This window comes from Borostomias antarcticus (genome assembly GCF_949987555.1).
Source record: "Borostomias antarcticus genome assembly, chromosome: 18".
NCBI classification, from domain to species: Eukaryota; Metazoa; Chordata; class Actinopteri; order Stomiiformes; family Stomiidae; genus Borostomias; species Borostomias antarcticus.
In genome coordinates, this window is record NC_140251.1 from 13,546,964 (window position 1) to 13,565,055 (window position 18,092).

At 46.5% G+C, this 18,092-nt stretch overlaps 1 protein-coding gene across 1 annotated transcript in view; it reads left to right on the forward strand.

Moving 5' to 3' along the window:
• LOC311320914 (cGMP-inhibited 3',5'-cyclic phosphodiesterase 3A-like) overlaps positions 1-8,792 on the forward strand; it is a gene marked incomplete at both ends in the record, with an annotated part of 94,754 nt that extends 85,962 nt beyond the window's left edge. Inside the window, 4 exons of the mRNA XM_084452781.1 lie at positions 83-286; positions 1,465-1,626; positions 7,427-7,697; positions 8,473-8,792. Of these exons, the coding sequence (XP_084308907.1) occupies positions 83-286; positions 1,465-1,626; positions 7,427-7,697; positions 8,473-8,792 (957 nt within the window). The remainder of the gene's footprint in view (positions 1-82; positions 287-1,464; positions 1,627-7,426; positions 7,698-8,472) is intronic.
• Positions 8,793-18,092: the final 9,300 nt, after the last annotated feature.

Sequence of the window (18,092 nt, forward strand, 5' to 3'; positions counted from 1 at the left end):
TCTCCTCTCTCTCTCTCTTCTCGCTATCTCTCTCTCCTCTCTCTCCGTCTCCCTCTTCTCTCTTCCGTGCGTCCGGTTCTAGGCGGTTCTGTACAACGACCGCTCAGTCCTGGAGAACCACCACGCTGCCTCGGCCTGGAACCTTTTCATGTCCCGCCCGGAGTTCAACTTCCTGGTCAACCTGGACCATGTGGAGTTCAAACGCTTCCGCTTCCTGGTCATCGAGGCCATCCTGGCCACGGACCTGAAGAAGCACTTCGACTTCCTGGCCGAGTTCAACGCCAAGGTAGGAGTCGGACCGCCTCGCCAAGCTGGTCTCCTGTACACAGATTACCGTTAACCTGGTCCAGTCTGAACTCATCCAGCAGAGAATCTCCTTCTGCATGTAGTTTAGTCTGGGACTAGTTTCCATCGCTTCCAACAAAACTATCCCTATAAACTTTGGGAGATGAGTGATGTAGTGTTGGCGTTGCCAAGTCAGAGTTTGGTGTCTTGATCACAGTTTGCCTCATTTTGAAATGGTAAAAAGTCTTAAATGAAAACGATGGAGCATTGCTTCTACATTCTCGCGCTAATCATTGGCGGAAGACATTGCTGTTGAGTAACAGCGTAAGCCTATCACATTGCCTGAACGTGACGCTCCCATTTAACACAACCGAACTCATGAGAATAAATACGACTCCCCTGCAGCTTTTTAAGAGCTCATTTTCAGGGTCAGAATTTCACATTTTGTGTTGGCGAGTCCAAGTTTTTTCCACTGTCGGCACTAAAAGCCCTACTGGTTGCTGGGAGCAGAGATTACTGGCCTGGCACCAAAACTAACAACACCGTCCATCTCTCATTGCCCACACTGCCAGGCACCTCTCTCCCACTCTCCTCCACTCTCTTCCCAGAAGCAAACGAGCCTTTCTCTGAAAAGCCCATTGACTTACCGCTTGATCCTCACAGCCAGGTGGGATGTTGGGTGAGAATGAAAAGACCTGGCCTCTCCTTTGCACTGCGAGCTCATTAAGCCTCGGTGCTGCTCAACTGATTCAGAAACATTTGAGGGGATTCGTTGGACTTGTTATCTGACTCCGAGGGAGCAGCGTTTTGTGTTGTTATCGTTAAGCTACACTGTGAGGTTGAGATGGGGGATGGGAAGCGCGGCGCTCTGTCTTGTGATTGATGCGAGTGATGACTGTTGAACTGGCCACAAGCTATATTCTGCATGTCTTGAATGGATGTTTGTATAGCTAGTGTTTGTATTGCTGCCGCGTAGCTAAGCAATCCTCAGATCTTTTAGATAAATTGTAGGATCTGTCCGTTCACTTGCAGATCCCGTAAGCAGATGTGCGACAGCCCAGTGGTTGTTTGCTCTCCTGTCGGTGAGCAGTATCCGTCTGCGCCAGCATGTCACATCCAGCACCTGACTCATGTCCAGCAATTCATTGCCGCGTTCATCCGCTGTCTTCCACCGTCTAGGTGGGGGACGACCCGGCCACGGGCATCGATTGGTCCAACGAGAACGACCGACTGCTGGTTTGCCAGATGTGCATCAAACTGGCGGACATCAACGGGCCCCTGAAATGCAAGGACCTCCACCTGCAGTGGACGGAAGGCATCGTCAACGAGTTCTACGAGCAGGTGAGAGCGCGGTCGGGGGTTCTTCTCGGGAGGCGGAGTCTGGGATCGGACGGTGGCGTGCGGTGGCGTCGCTCGCTAAGCTTTGTCTAAGCCTCGAGAGAGATGAGAGATGGCAAACGTGCATCTTTTTTTGTTATGATCCCAGCAGATGTATTCTGAGCACATCTAGTCACACACACCCGAGGGGGGTGGGCGGATATATGCAGTAAGACAGATAATTCCGAGTCGGGTCCTTGACTTCTCATTCTGTTTCCCCAAAGTCAAGCAGAGAAATACCAGAGTGACTCTGGGGGTGGGAGGACTGCAGATACCGGAGCCATGGTGATAATTTAAAACAGAAAACCACAGTAGAGTGACTCAGGTTCACAATGTCTCAGCTAGCTTCCAGAAATCTTTCTGCATGTTATTTCCCAGTTTTTCCCTGATATATTGAGATAGTAATAGTAATGGTACTGCACCATCCAATTACTCTTACAGAAAAGCTCCCAGAAGGCCACCGCCCTAGGCCAAGAGCATGTGTGATACACTGTATGTGGTATTTTTCCCTGATCAGGAATAATAGCCGGTGTAGAATGACCAATCATCAACCGATTATTGACTTTCCCATCGGCCTTCTACATACATTTCCTCCCTGTGAAATTCCATCAAAGCAGCGTTACATAGTATGTACATGCTATTGTGTACAGTACAGGAACATGCCATGCATACAGCCTGTCTGTGTCGTGAGACAGGTCCGCAAACCTCATGACGGCTCCTCCTCTACTGGAAGAATGCAGCCAATCACCATCAGACGCTGGATGACAGCGCAGTGAGGAGAGGAGATGAGGAGGTGAGGTGAGGGTTAGGAGAGGAGAGGAGGGGTGGGGTGGGGAGAGGTGAGGAGAGGAGGGGTGGGGAGAGGTGAGGAGAGGAGAGGAGAGGAGAGGAGGAGGTGAGAAGAGGTGAGGAGAGGAGATGAGGAGGTGAGGGTTAGGAGAGGAGAGGAGAGGAGAGGAGAGGAGAGGAGAGGAGAGGAGAGGAGAGGAGAGGAGAGGAGAGGAGAGGAGAGGAGAGGAGAGGAGAGGAGAGGAGGGGTGGGGAGAGGTGAGGAGAGGAGATGAGAGGAGGAGGCGAGGAGGGGTGAGGAGCAGGGCACCGACACACTCCGCCAGATCCAGACATCATGGCGTCCCAGCGGTCATTCTCAGCTGGACGATGAGAGTTAGACAGAGCTCTTTTGACGGTTCTCAGAGAGTGATCGATGCCGCCTAGGAGCATGGTGCCGTCTTAGCAGGGTGCGATTTGTAAAAAACCCAGAGGGGGGGACATTTTCAAATAAAATGTAATGTCCAGAAATTGAACAAATGTAAACATCAGAACAAAGAAAACGACTGTATGCTCTCATTGTATTCTTATATATACACCCAACAAAGTGCTAAAAGAAAGGACAAACCATACGATGTTAGGTTATTGATCACACTGCTTATGTGTGGAGCTATCCCGTCCTCATCATAGACCTTTAGACCTCATTAAAAAAGTGATATGCGTAGGCTAGTTAAAGGTAGGCCCTATGTGCATTATAGGCTACATCAACTCACTGTTACAGTAGGCCTGTGCCTCGAAAGTAAATTTGAACACCAGCCAATCTATCCCGACAAATCTGTAGGCTAACATTCAACAGGGATCCATCTTGGTCCACAATCACGCACACTTTCACCGGTAGGCCAGGACCATGGATGTTTTGGCCAGGACGCAAGGCTGAAAAGAAAATCTGAAACACAAGATAAAATATAAATTGGTATTGGTCTCGTGATAAAGAGGCTAAATTGGTGGCTGACTTGTGCTGTGCTGACTTGGCTATCGCCTAATATTGAGGATGAGAATAGCAAAACAAAAGCAATACATGCTAACGATTGGCCGCTTATCGCCCACAACAATAATTGTATTATAATAAAATATTCATCCTGTCACTTACCGATGTTTAGCACAAGCAGAAGAGTCTGCTTTGGTGACGGACCTCTGGAGTTTTGGGCATCCTCCAAAATCCTCGCAGCAAAATATGACGACATAGTTTGTTGACCCCTTTTTCATTGCTAATTCTTGCTAGTTAGAGTAGGCGCTTGATTGACAGTTGCCATGACAATGGTTAGAACTAGCTGTTGTAAATCATATTTTTGAAATAGCTAGTGTAGTTTTTCTAAATTGCGCCATCTATTTTCGGGCACAGGAATTGTAGCTATATTCAGTCTGACCAGAAGCAGGGATAAAAACTTATCCCCACCGGCGATAAAAATGAATGATCAGAGGAGGAGATATCAAAACCAGAGAGGGGGAAATCCCCCCCATCCCCACCAGCAATTTGCACGCTGCGTCTTAGTATATATCTCGTCCTCTGACACACACACACACACACAGACACACACACACACACACACGCTAATAAGGCTACTGCTTTGGAATTGTTTTGTGTTGGTGTGTACGTGTGCCATGACATCCGGACTGGATATATAAGGACAACAGCTAAGCTAGACCTGTAAAAGTCCTCCCAGCCTCTGCTAAAGTGATCAGCCTGAACTGACTAACATTTTGTTGCGACTAACTGCAACCGCTACCATTGGTAAACACATCAAGCTCATGAGCACAAGAGTGGTCAGCTGGAGGTCGCAGGGTTCCTGGTTCTTTCCCAGCTCCCGGCATTGTGCCAAAATGTCCTTGATTAAGACACTGAACCCCAAAATCGCTCACATGGGCCACGGTGGTGCAGTACCTATTACTGTCGCCTCACAACAAGAAGGTCTCCAGGCCTTTCTGTGCGGAGTTTACATGTTCTCACTGTGTTTGCAAGAGTTTCCTCACAAAGAACCCAATACGAAAAAGATGCAGAAGAAGAGATGCTCTTCAGTCCGTTATCTGACCAAGACTTGGAATGAGCACTTGGACTTGGTCCCCGGACACCATGAACAATGGCTGCCCACTCCTCCTGGCTGCCCCTGGAGCAGTACGTCTGGGATGGGAAAAATGCAGGAGACAGTTTCCACCAGCAACCCCCGAAGTTGCATGTGTGTGTGTGTGTGTGTGTGTGTGTGTGTGTGTGTGTGTGTGTGTGTGTGTGTGTGTGTGTGTGCCATGTCCCTGCGCACTGTGTGTGTTACTGTGTGGACGATTAAAGACCCTAACCCCCCCCCCCGGGGTCCTGAGTTAAACCATTGGAAAATCAATGAATTTGTTTCTACGATCACTCAAACAGGACTTTATCCCCGTGACTGTGGGCGGCCGACCCCTGGCCGACCCCAGATCCCTTCAGCCCAGCGAAGGAAGGAGGCTCTCCCGCTGCTAGATCTCTGATCAGGGATCAGCCCAGCGAAGGAAGGAGGCTCTCCCGCTGCTAGATCTCTGATCAGGGATCAGCCCAGCGAAGGAAGGAGGCTCTCCCGCTGCTAGATCTCTGATCAGGGATCAGCCCAGCGAAGGAAGAAGGCTCTCCCGCTGCTAGATCTCTGATCAGGGATCAGCCCAGCGAAGGAAGGAGGCTCTCCCGCTGCTAGATCTCTGATCAGGGATCAGTTCTGTAGATATTTGTGTCTCTGTGTGAACTCTAAGTCACTCTGTCAATGAGGGAAACCTCAGTGGTTTATGAGTAAGTATAAAAGTTTGAAGTGAAATGTAATGAAATGAGTGACCCAGGCAGCCGGCCCTGCGTTCAGCCGTAGCGGCGTTGCTACTGACCACACCTGCGCCTGCGAGGCGTGACGACGCTCGCACACGCACAGGGGGCAGAGAACGGTAACTCTAAAAGCAGTGTCACGGCAAAACATGGGACGCTAAAGGTGTGTTCACACCTACGCGATTCACCACCGATTCGATTCTATTGAAAGTCAATACAATTCGCGCAAATTTGGGCGGCGCAGTAGGAGCAAATCAGGCGGCGCGGCATGGGCGAACCACTGCCGGCGGCGAAACGCCAGAGTTGGATTTTCTCATCTTTTGCGGTGGATTCGCGCGGTGACCCCACATTTCAAGATGGAGGACACCCTTATCGTTGCGGTTTGTGCGCGGCCAGTCCTGTACAATGTACCGCCGAATTCTGCGGCGAGATCAGGGTGAACCCCGTGGTGTGACCTGGCGGTTGGCGCTGTGGTGTGAACACAACAGCTCTGACGGCCAATGAGAAAGCGCCGCCGGGCTTTTGTGGGAAGTGCACGGCCGTAGCGGTTAGCGCTGTGTAGGCGGCGTGCGTTCAGCGCTCATGGTACAGGCGGCTCTTTGGTAATAACTCGTTAAACCCGGTTGCGGTCTCTTCGTCGGAGAGGGCCTGGCGGCGATGGCCAGTTCTATGACTGGCTTCTCCCTTTCAATCTTCACTTCCACCTGCATCTGCTGCTCTTTGTTTGCCGGCTGAAATCCCCCCCAGCGAGTCCCGTCCAAACTCCCACGTGCCTCTCACATCCTTTTCATATATATATATATATATATATATATATATATATATACATAGTATATCCTCTTCGGTGGACTCGAGCACCTGCCTGTGTTCCACACATGAACATGTTCACATTACGGAACTTGCTTGACGCTCCGGGGGCCTGTTGCCGTGGCAACGATGAGTCCTTTCCGCCGCTGTTGTCCTTGTGTGTATCCAGTCCGGACGTCATAGATGGTACACACACACACACATGCACGCACACACACACACAAACACATGCACGCACACACATACACAGAAAGACAATTCCAAAGCGGTGGCCTCATTAGTGTGTGTGTGTGTGTGTGTGTGTTTGTGTGTGTGTGTGTGTGTGTGTGTGTGTGTGTGTGTGTGTGTGTGTGTGTGTGTGTGTATGTGTGTGCGTGCGTGTGTATGTGTGTGTGTAGAGATGGAGGCTGTGTAACTACATGTAGCTTTTCATCAAATCAAATCAAACTTTATTCATATGCACATTTCATACACAGAGGAAACACAATGCACTTTACAGAAAGAAAAGGGGGGAGGGTGTACATTTTTATTGATCCTACCCCTAATTTTCCAGAGGGAGGCAAAAAAAACAGTTGATCCATACGCTATAAGTTAGCTGGCCTCAGAATGCTACCATAGCTTACTGTAGGTGTGACATTGTGAAACGTTAGGAATGCCTCCCCTTTAGTCTGGACATCCATGGACCCGTTCATGTATCTGTAGGAGGGGTCAGCCATGCTGTCCATGGCTATGCAGGACAAGTGGTTAACTATTACATCACACAATTTCTATGGTACGATTAAGCTGGTTTCAGGACGTTAGCCTTTAGTTAGTTCGTCTGTCCGACTAACATCATTTCTACCTTAAAGTCGCACTGAAATGAAAAAAGCATTCTGTCCCATTTTGGTTGACATAATTGGTCATAGTGTTCACCTATTCAACGATGTATGCCAAAAAATAATACAAAATTCTACTTTTGTTGTAATCTTATATCAAAGTATATAATTTCTTACTTCCTGGAAAACGGTAGGTCACGTGCAATGACGACAACAGGTACCTTAGATTTTAGGGCAATAATCTCACGACATCCACCCGTCAATCAACGCTATCCTTCTATCGAATCTGTCTGAAGTTCTTAAAACCCGTCCACTTGTCAATGTTCCAATCAAATTCCTCTAAACATATGTCCCACCCTCATAGCTTGTTTGCGTCGGAAATACGTCAAACTACGGAAGTTAGATCTCAAACGTCTGTTTCTGTGCGACTTTAAACACTCTCTCTCTGTCCTCCCAGTCATCCATGCGTGTGGTGACATCAGTCGTAGGTGAGCCGGGCGTGCGCCCGCTAACGCGTGTCATGCCTCCCCCGCAGGGTGACGAGGAGTCCAGCCTGGGCCTTCCCATCAGCCCCTTCATGGACCGCTCGGCGCCACAGCTGGCCAAGCTCCAGGAGTCCTTCATCACGCACATCGTCGGCCCGCTCTGCAACTCCTACGACTCCGCCGCCCTCATGCCCGGGCGATGGGTGGAGCCTGGCCCCGAGGGGGAGGAGCCTGGCCCTGAGGGGGAGGAGCCGGACATGGCAGAGGAAGACGAGGAGGAGGAGGAGGAGGAGGACGTGTCCACCAGCTCAGAAGCATCGCGTAAGGGGGCGTTTGATTGATTACTTTCCGGTCTGACTGATCGGTCTGTCTGACAGCACCGTGTTGCGCTGAAATCAGATAGATCAGTACATCACACGCACCACACCCCCTCCCCCGCACCACACCCCCTCCCACGCACCACACCCCCTCCCCCGCCCTCCCTCTCCATCCCCTCGCCCCCCCCCCCCCCTTTCCCTCTCATTAAAGTACAGTGCTGTCAGGATATTGGCCGCGCCTGCTTGTATGGCTGCTTGTCGAGGGGGGCTGCCTGTATGGTAATTCCCTCCCCCCTCCCCTCTCCCCCCTCCCCTCCCCTGGTATTGTATTTTGTATGTATTGCATTTTGTATGTCGCTCTTTCTTCCTTTTTATGTTAATATTATCTTAATATTTGTATTGTGAAGCGGTTTGTGCATTTGTGCTGTGAAAGGCGCTATATAAATAAAGTTTACTTACTTATGGTGCGTTCGTTTATAACTGGGAGGTGGCAAATTGCGACTTGCTACTAGGAATGATTAAATAAAACACCGCATGAACTCACACTTCCTCGTCGCAAATTCGGATATGTTTCTCAGCACCCAGTTGCTCAAATGCACTAGATATAACTAGGTAACTGTGATATAATGGTATATAGCTCGAATGCACACAGGTCGGAGGTAGGTATTTTGCCACTTGCGACTTGCCACCTCCGACCACAAACGAACGCACCATTACTTACTTACTAGTAGTACGCGTTGTTACATAACCCTGCTGCTTCTTTGTTCCCGTCTGTTCAGAGACATCCGCCCCTAAGAAGAGGAGGAAAGTGTTCTGCCAGATCACCCAACACCTGATGGAGAACCACGACATGTGGAAGAAGGTCATCGCAGAGGAGGTTCTCAAACAGGGGCCGGGGACGGAGTCTGCGCGCCTCAACAACGTGGCTGAGCCAATCCTGGCCACCCATGAGGAGGAGGAGGAGCCAGCGAGCAAAGAGGAGCTGGTAGAAGGGGAGGAGCCAGAGGAGATGACAGAGGAGGAGGAGGAGGCGGAGTGGCCACTCCCCCCGCAGGAAGACTCTGAAACTACAGAGGAAGTACGGGAAGACACAGAGTGAAAAGGCTCATGGGATACATGGCATCTGCCAGAGCCAGGAAGGGATTTTTATTTTTTTTTGTCTATCAACAAGACTCGACTTCAACAAGACTTTCTTTTTGTTTGTTGCTAGCACATCACTAAGACACAACACTGTAGACGCTTGGGAAACGTGTGCCTATATAAAGAAAACAGGTTTGGGGATATTACTTGTGTTTTACACTTTTGACCTGAAAAGTCAGGTTCAGAGAACTCAGTCCTTCTGTTGAGGAACTTTCCATATTGCAATACAATATCGTACATGTACGTATAAGGGATCACAAAACTATACTCTTTTGCTACAGTCAAGAGAGGATCAAGACCCGTATGAAAGACCTCAACTCACCGTGTAAGCAAAGACTGTAGAGACTGCTGCCAATTTATATCTAAGAAATATTTTCTAAAATGCAATTATACTTCTTCACATTCACTTGTACTGTAGTCGTGTTCCGTCATTGGTCATTTCTCTGGTTCTAGAACTCCTGCGGTTACATTTCCTGTTATTGGGTTCTATCAGGGAGCCTATTAGGGTTCTATTAGGGAACCCAGGAGATGAGACAGCTGTTGAGCATCTTTTTTTCCTCCATGGACTCCAAAGTTTGTCTCCCATCTCTGCTCTGTAGCTCCTCTGTAGCTCTCAAAAGCAAGTGACAAGCCTCCTCTCTCTTCTTCTCTCCTCTCGTTATAATGTGTGATTAACAATCTTGCACATTTTTATGATTTTACTTTTCTGTCTGATGCTACAGTATGGTTCTATGCTCTTATTTTTCCACAAATAGCCAAAAGAAGGGAACATTCGTCTTCTGTATCAGTGTAAACAAGTTTTAGCAGTTCATCTGTCTTTTTTTTTTCTTTTTTTTTTTTATCTGTATAAAACCCCAACGGAATGTGATTCTTGTAATCCGAGAGAAACCTAATTCTTCTAGAAAGCATCCTGTCAGTTTCCTCATAGTGTAGGTTTATGCTGGTACAGCACCATTTAGGCACTGCAGGCATTGAGCTGATTCAAAACCAAAGCATGTACTGTCCATTCTCTCCCACCACTCGTAGGTGTAGTTATTACAGCTACAGTAGTCCTTCTGTAGTCATCTCCACAGTGAGGTGTTCACCCCGAGAACAAGCCAGCTTTAGTCCAGATCCCCTGTCGTTCTCTGTTCTGACTCCTGCTTGTCATGGAGAGAGAGAGTTCTTCTCTGCTAGCCCGGTCCTGTGTCTTGGATCAGTCATGGTCCATACCTTTATTATTATTATTATTATTATTATTATTATTATTATTATTATTATTATTATTATTACTGTATGCTGTACCACAGCACCAACCATTGATATGGGAGACGACATCTGTCCATCCATGGGTTTAGTTCTTCACCTCTCAGGGTTTGGTGATTGTGTTGCTGTCGGATGGATGAACTCAGTGGAACAGAGAGCAGGGGCAGAGCAGACTAGCTTGTACCTTTCAGCAATACCGACATCTACTTTTCGTCTCAGGTTTGCGATCTAACAACTTGAAATCAAAGGTGCCAACATAGCGGGAACTGCTGATATAATGATGAAGAAAGTGTTGGTTAGCTTAATGGCTAGCTCGTGTGGAAGTAATGCACACTCTATGATGTTAGCATCCTATGAAGGTCAGCGAGGGGAAACAACATTCTAGACTATTCCGGTGCTAAGGATGAGAGCATGTCCAGCAGTAGGCTTCAAGGCCCATGCTACAGTATCTGTCCCATTACATCATCGGATTATCTGATCCAGTAACCAGCACATAAACAGATGATGTGGTAAACCAAAGCTCAACAAAAGGCTTGCTGGCTCTCTTTATAACTCACAATGATAACAGACTTCAAGCTTTAGATTCTCTGTTCAGATCAGCTCTTCCGTTCTTTGAATACCACTCATCTCTCTCCCTCATCCCTGGAGAGACCAAGAGGAAGATCATTCGAAGGCCCAGCGTCCAAAGACGTCCCTAGACGGTTCACACACCATGCTGGAGGTCGTTCCTGCTAGCGTGTCCGGATGGTGGCAGCTTGATTCATTTGATCCTCAGAGCTGTGTTCCACTGTCCACACTCACACACTTGGATGTGCTGCCACTGCTGACGCATCTAGTAGGTTTTTCGACCAAAATAGACAATGTTTATTTCAAAACGTCTGTTTTCAGGGAGCAGAATGGCCTATAAGAACTTTGACAGCAGTGCTCTACCCCCCTCCCTCTCTCTCTCTTTCCTTCTCTCGCTCTCTCCCTCTCTCTTTCTCCCCCCTCTCTCTCTTTCTTTCCTTCTCTCGCTCTCCCTCTCTCTTTCTCCCCCATCTCTCTCTCTTTCTTTCCTTCTCTCGCTCTCCCTCTCTCTTTCTCCCCCATCTCTCTCTCTTTCGTTCCTTCTCTCGCTCTCCCTCTCTCTTTCTCCCCCCTCTCTCTCTTTCTTTCCTTCTGTCTCTCTCCCTCTCTCTTTCTCCCCCCTCTCTCTCTTTCTTTCCTTCTGTCTCTCTCCCTCTCTCTTTCTCCCCCCCTCTCTCTCTCTTTCTTTCCTTCTCTCTCTCTCCCTCTCTCTTTCTCCCCCCCCTCTCTCTCTCTTTCTTTCCTTCTCTCTCTCTCCCTCTCTCTTTCTCCCCCCCCCTCTCTCTCTCGTTCTCACTCTCATGCTCATGACTTTCTGTGTTAAGACTCAGACATGGAACAGCGTGTCCTCTCTCCCCAACTGAGCCCATGTCCACACTAAGACACAGTGTTCCTGTCATAAATCAGACAGGACACCAATGAAACGTGAGCCCCTGGGGTAGTGCCCCAGCCTGGGGTAGAGCAGGTCTATCTGGGGGTAATCGGCTCACTCGCTGATTGGAATAACATCAGACAACTGTATCAAAGACGGCCTTCTGCTCTTTTGACTTCTCTTTCTTTACTGTACGATTTCTCGACCTCACATGCCATCCGTATGAGCAAGAATCGTATAAACACAATCCCAGTTGATTATTGACAGTTATCGGGGTGCACTGTAAGCTGTTCATCACATACTGTAGATATAAGAATGACAGTTAACACCCAAAGAACCTTCTAGTAGCAGAAACAGTAGCAGGCGCATTCTTCTCAGAGATACCGGATGCGACGCTTGGCTTCGCCCGCTCAATTTCACAGTACAGTGTGTGCTTTTTGAAGCTTTTATACTTTATGGAAACTTTGTGAGGACAGTCAAACTACAGTATGTATGATCATTTGGCATCAAACACAACATATTCTTGATTTGACCAGCTCTGTGTTGCGCATTCAGCTGCTGGTACTGCATACCATTCTAAAAAAAACATCTACGGTACATCCTTTGCGAAAATACATGATTATTTATACGATATACAAATTTTATACAATATAAAAATGTTCATATGTCAAACAAGTTCAAACAGATGAAAAACTATTGGTTTTCCTAATAACTGAACAGAATATCATATTTGCATCTTTGGCCTATTTGTTTATTTTTTTATTGAATACAATTAAACACTCATTTCTCCAGCATTGAGTTGGATATATTTATATCATCTTATGCATGTTGGCCCACACGTGTGTATGGAATGCCTTTCTGAGCTGTGAATGTTGAGTGCACATGTACAGTGTGTGCTTGTGCGTGTGTGTATTTGTGTTTGTGCAGCACAGTCATCTGTGTTCACCTCTAAGAGTCATGTTATGCGTCGGTGTTCATTATTGTGAACACTTTCAATGCTTCCCTCCAAACTGTGGTTAGGAATCCTCCTTCAGTTTAGGTCAAATTAGCTCACCTGTTGATCCCCAGAGATATCTTTCCCTGTTATGACTGCTGAGGAGAAAGTTCAGAGATATCTATCTCAGCTTATGAGGTGTTAAGGGGAGAACGTTCAGACATATCTATCTCAGCTTATGAGGTGTTAAGGGGTGAGAACGTTCAGAGATATCTATCTCAGCATATGAGGTGTTGAGGGAGGAGAACGTTTAGAGATATCTATCTCAGCTTATGAGGTGTTGAGGGAGGAGAACGTTTAGAGATATCTATCTCAGCTTATGAGGTGTTGAGGGGGGAACGTTCAGAGATATCTATCTCAGCAAGGAGGTGTTGAGGGGGGAACGTTCAGAGATATCTATCTCAGCTTATGAGGTGTTGAGGGGGGAACGTTCAGAGATATCTATCTCAGCTTATGAGGTGTTAAGGGGTGAACGTTCAGAGATATCTATCTCAGCATATGAGGTGTTGAGGGGGGAACGTTCAGAGATATCTATCTCAGCTTATGAGGTGTTAAGGGGGGAGGACGTTCAGAGATATCTATCTCAGCTTATGAGGTGTTGAGGGGGGAGAACGTTCAGAGATATCTATCTCAGCTTATGAGGTGTTGAGGGGGGAACGTTCAGAGATATCTATCTCAGCATATGAGGTGTTGAGGGGTGAGAACGTTCAGAGATATCTATCTCAGCATATGAGGAGGTGTTGGTTGAAGAGGGAAGCTCTGTTCCATGTTTCTCTGGAGCGTGCGCCTCTCTAATTCCTCCCCTGTCATGTTTCTCTCAGGTGGAGTGTGCGTCTCTCTAATTCCTCCCCTGTCATGTTTCTCTCAGGTGGTCGTTCTTATTCACAGGACGTTTTTTAGCATCTTTGTGCCCCTGCCTGTTCTTTGATCTGGACAGCGCATAGCAGCCACTGGGTTGAGCGCAATGGCAACAGCTGAGGGATGTTCAGCAAGTTAATATATTGGATTCCAACAAGTAAATCTCTTGGATTCACCAATGGGGGTGTTATGGTTTCTGTATTTCCAGGTTTTTGTATTACTTTACCATTGTTGCTCACCTTGTTTTGAAATGCCAGAAGTCTTCGTTCCACCCCCAGTACCTACAGCTCATGATTTTGAAAGTCCGATGTAATATTGTGCTCTTTTGTCTTAATTGGTCTTTATTTGGTTGCCATGGTTTTTGACATTTTACCATTTACAATGAGAACCAAACAAGCTTTACAGTTCTGTAAACAAAAAATGAGACTTGTATTTTTATATAGTTGACACATGATTCAATGATTCATTGTTTTCTTCCCACTAGTACCTTGCACTTCCCACATGTAGCAATACTCACACAAAGAAGACTATATCAGAATACACAGTATTTGTTAAGTACAATGATTAATTTTCCTTGCTGGTTGATGCTCCATTTTGTACAATATATATGCTGTACAGTAAAGAAATATGAAAACTACAAAAACTCTTTTAGATATACATTATTTATTTTTACCATTTTGTAATTTAGACACTATACTGTAGCTACTATATTGCCAGAAATTACTGGAAGTGCCTATTGGTATTATGTATCAGTGAATATGTTTTGAGATCAGTAGAACTTGTCACAAGCTGAATAATGTGGATGTTGTAATGTGAATACATTGAATTACAAGACTTTAATTTCTGTGGTACTTAAGTCTCTGTGTATTTTTTTCCTGCTGGAATATAAACATAATTTTGAGAGGGTATGTAGTGTAGCGTGTTCTAGGCTTTGAGTTATGACTATGACCAGTATAATTATGATTATACCGCGGTTATCACAAATATGAAGGAAAATGGATTTTATCAACTCGTATGGGGCACCACTCTGTTATGTACAGAGAAACAGATAACCTTTATCAATAGTCTAATTTATTCATCAATCTCATTCTGTAGGCGGAGTTCTTGACTCAATAAAGTGACCTAAGATAATGTAATGACGTGGATCAAAAATTAATAATATTTATTGAAGTTATACTAATCAATTATCAAGATAATATTATAACACAATTCAATAATATATGGAAAAACACGTGGAAATATGAAAACACAGCAGAAATGAAAAGAATGAGGTCAGATTATCACAGCCTATCCTAAATCCTCTAAGCTTACAACACTTGGCACCCAACATCAAAGAGAATGTTGGGTTCAACCTTAGTGGTGTGTGAAGCGCGATGTCCGTAGGCGCTGTCTGGCTCGACGAAGGGAAGAGGCACGTGACGTGGTGGTCGCTCGGTTTGATGAAGGGGGCAGCGCGCCTGCGCTCCCGTTGAAACAGTGATAGTAGCGTTGCTGCGCGAAGTTGATGTCGCGGAGTTCAAAGTTCAGTTTCAGAGTTCACAAGTTATTCAAAACCACTGCTCTCGCCAGAGGTGGATCTTTGAAGAGTTGGTGGAGATTCCTAAGCCCTGTGTCGACTCTTCTTAGACAGTGGTTCAGCATTCCACAGATACAGGCTGATTTGATCAACCAGGCACAAACTTAGTTACTGGAGAGTTGAGAGCACACAAGAGTGTGAAAAAGAGAGGAATCTCTCCTGGTCACCTGTCCTGTACCTGGTCTGGTCTCTCCTGGACACCTGTGCTGTACCTGGTCTGGTCTCTCCTGGACACCTGTGCTGTACCTGGTCTGGTCTCTCCTGGACACCTGTGCTGTACCTGGTCTGGTCTCTCCTGGTCACCTGTCCTGTACCTGGTCTGGTCTCTCCTGGACACCTGTGCTGTACCTGGTCTGGTCTCTCCTGGACACCTGTGCTGTACCTGTGCTGGTCTCACCTTGACATCTGTACTGTGTCTAGCCTGGTCTCTCCTGGACCCCTGTATTGTGTCTAGCCTGGTCTCTCCTGGACCCCTGTATTGTGTCTGGCCTGGTCTCTCCTGGACCCCAGTATTGTATCTAGCCTGGTCTCTCCTCAGAGGCACGGTTCCCTGTGAACCCACCACAGACCCAGGGTGGCGCAGGACAAGCCCGTATTCACATGACGTTCATTTATCTATGGAAAGGTAGCCTACATTCCCACCCATTAGATTAACGAGTAGGCTATAGAAAATATGTAGCCCACACAAGCTTCTCTCTTTTTTAAAAAGACGTGGGCCCCTATAAACTGTTCAAAATATTATTGTTTTTCTATGTTTGTGTAAGGAATCTCACCCTAAATTTCTATCGGTGTCCCTGCAACAAGAAATGCAAAGGGCCTCCTGAGGTCTTGGGCCCCTGGGCCTGGGTCCTGAGCTGGCTACTGCTAATCTCACAGTGCTGAAGCTAGAATAGTACCTGGCAACCCAGCGCGCAGTAACAACGCTGTAATACTATTGGCTGGTATGATGAGTGTCATTGTCGGGCCGTCAAAATTTCGTAATGTTTATTTTAATCCACATATAACATTATTATACCTTTAAAGATTTTAGGCTACTTTCGAATGTGGTCACATTTCTAATGTAAAAAATACTCTAGCTTAATTGCCTATTGTTTGCTCAGTTACAATAATAAAGTATTTAAAGTAAGTCAAGTCCTCTTGTGCCCTGTTTAACGGAGTGTGCGGTCCCCTCCCGTTTTCATACGGGTAGGCTTTATCCCTTTTTGCTAAATTGTTTGCTGTGTTTATTCCGATATTCTACACTAAATCATCTCTCTAACAGGGATTCACTTAGCGTTTCTGCTGAGGTAGGCCTATAGGATCAGTAGACATACGGCACTGCAGCCGTTGCAAAAGGCAAACCCGGCCTCAGTTTCTTCATCGGAGTTGTTAACAATCGCACTGAAGTGCTCCCAAACTGAACTTTTCCCTTCCTTTTTTTTTTTTATTTTTTTTTTAAAGTTTTAAATTCTCCTGATTTTAATTTCTCTCTCACTTTTTTGGCGTCCAGGCAATGTTTGCTTGTTTGATTCAGGACCCCTCACGTGGGGCGTTGCCTACGTCTGTCTGCATCTACATTTGCGCCTTTTTTGTTGTTGTTGAAAAGTATAAATACAGTTTATTAAATACGAATATAACTGACAAATCCACCCGCAATCCACCCGAAATTAATCACAATGTTGATTTTATTGGCCCACCCACCCGCGGATGCGGATATCCGCGGATATATCCGCAATATTCGCATCTCTATTCCACGTGTCTCTCTTCATCACAGGGGGTGAGTAAAATGTGATACTGTTTTTTTTGCTTCCCTCTGGAATATGTAGGGGAGGGACCTATGCCCACCTGTAAAGCGCATTGTGCCTCTGTGTATGAAATGCGCTATAAAAAATAAAGCTTTGATTGATTGATAAAATAGATGGTTTTCTAGAAACAAAGGGTGGCATGCCCAACCCTACCGCAACCTCGTTACTCTACTCTGATGCACTATGAGAGGTCAGCGGGTGCGTGGCACGGAGGGACCACGGCGCGCGCTCTGCTTGCATCACGTGTGCATGAAACACCGGGGCGACTCTGCATGCGGCTCTCCGTTAAACAGTCTAGAAGGTGCTTCTCCTGTTCTCCACCTGGGGAAAATAGACAGCAAAGATAAAATATTAGTTCTACGCTATCAGGTGAACTGATCTGCAAAGAAAAGTCGGTTCATAGTGTTCATTCTGAAAGCTGGATTCAGCAGTTTATTGTTCCTAGTTTGTGCACGGTGACACCCCACTCTTGGGAATACGCTGAAAGGCACCTCCACTCTGGAAACTAGGGTAAGATGACTTTTGTAGCCTACAGTGAAACTTCGCCCTGTCAGTCAACAATTTAAGTTTAAACTCGACACCCTTTTGTGAGGTTCGGTTGTTAATGTTAAAGGCAGCTATTGTAATGTTCAGTTTAATTCGTTTATGCTCTGGGTTTACTGAATTGTACACCACACGAATCACTTCAGGTGCCTAAAAGCTGGATCTGGAGGAATAGCGATGTTTTTGTGCATAGTACCCTACTAACACACGCAGGTTGCGCGAACGTTCGACATACGGCCGCTATAGGTGACGATTCGTGTGCGCCGCGTGCGGAAATTACGCGGCCATTTACGGAAACGCGAGATCTGCCGTTTAGTAGACGCTACGTAAGAACGACACGTCATTCCGAAGTTGCGGCCGCGTGCAAAGAACGCACGTGATCACGTGGGCAGGAACCTCCGTCATAAACTCACCTGGCTCACACTAGATTTACAGGTATTTATATGACTTGGTCTGCACGTCTTTTTCGCACGGTGCAAATACGGTGCGGCCGCGTGCAAAAAACGTGGGCAGGAACCTCCGTCATAAACTCACCTGGCTGACACTAGATTTACAGGTATTTATATGACTTGGTCTGCACGTCTTTTTCGCACGGTGCAAATATGGTCACTTACTGACCACTGGCTATATTTAGCATTTGCAGTACCACTGGCTATATTTAGCATTTACCAGTACAAAAACGAATTAATGCTATATGGGGATATAGCAGCAAGCATTATACAAACCAATATAAGACTGAACACCATTAACAGTTTAGAACATTTTATTACACAAAGTACATTACTAATTAAAAGTATACATATTTACAAGGATGAGGTTTA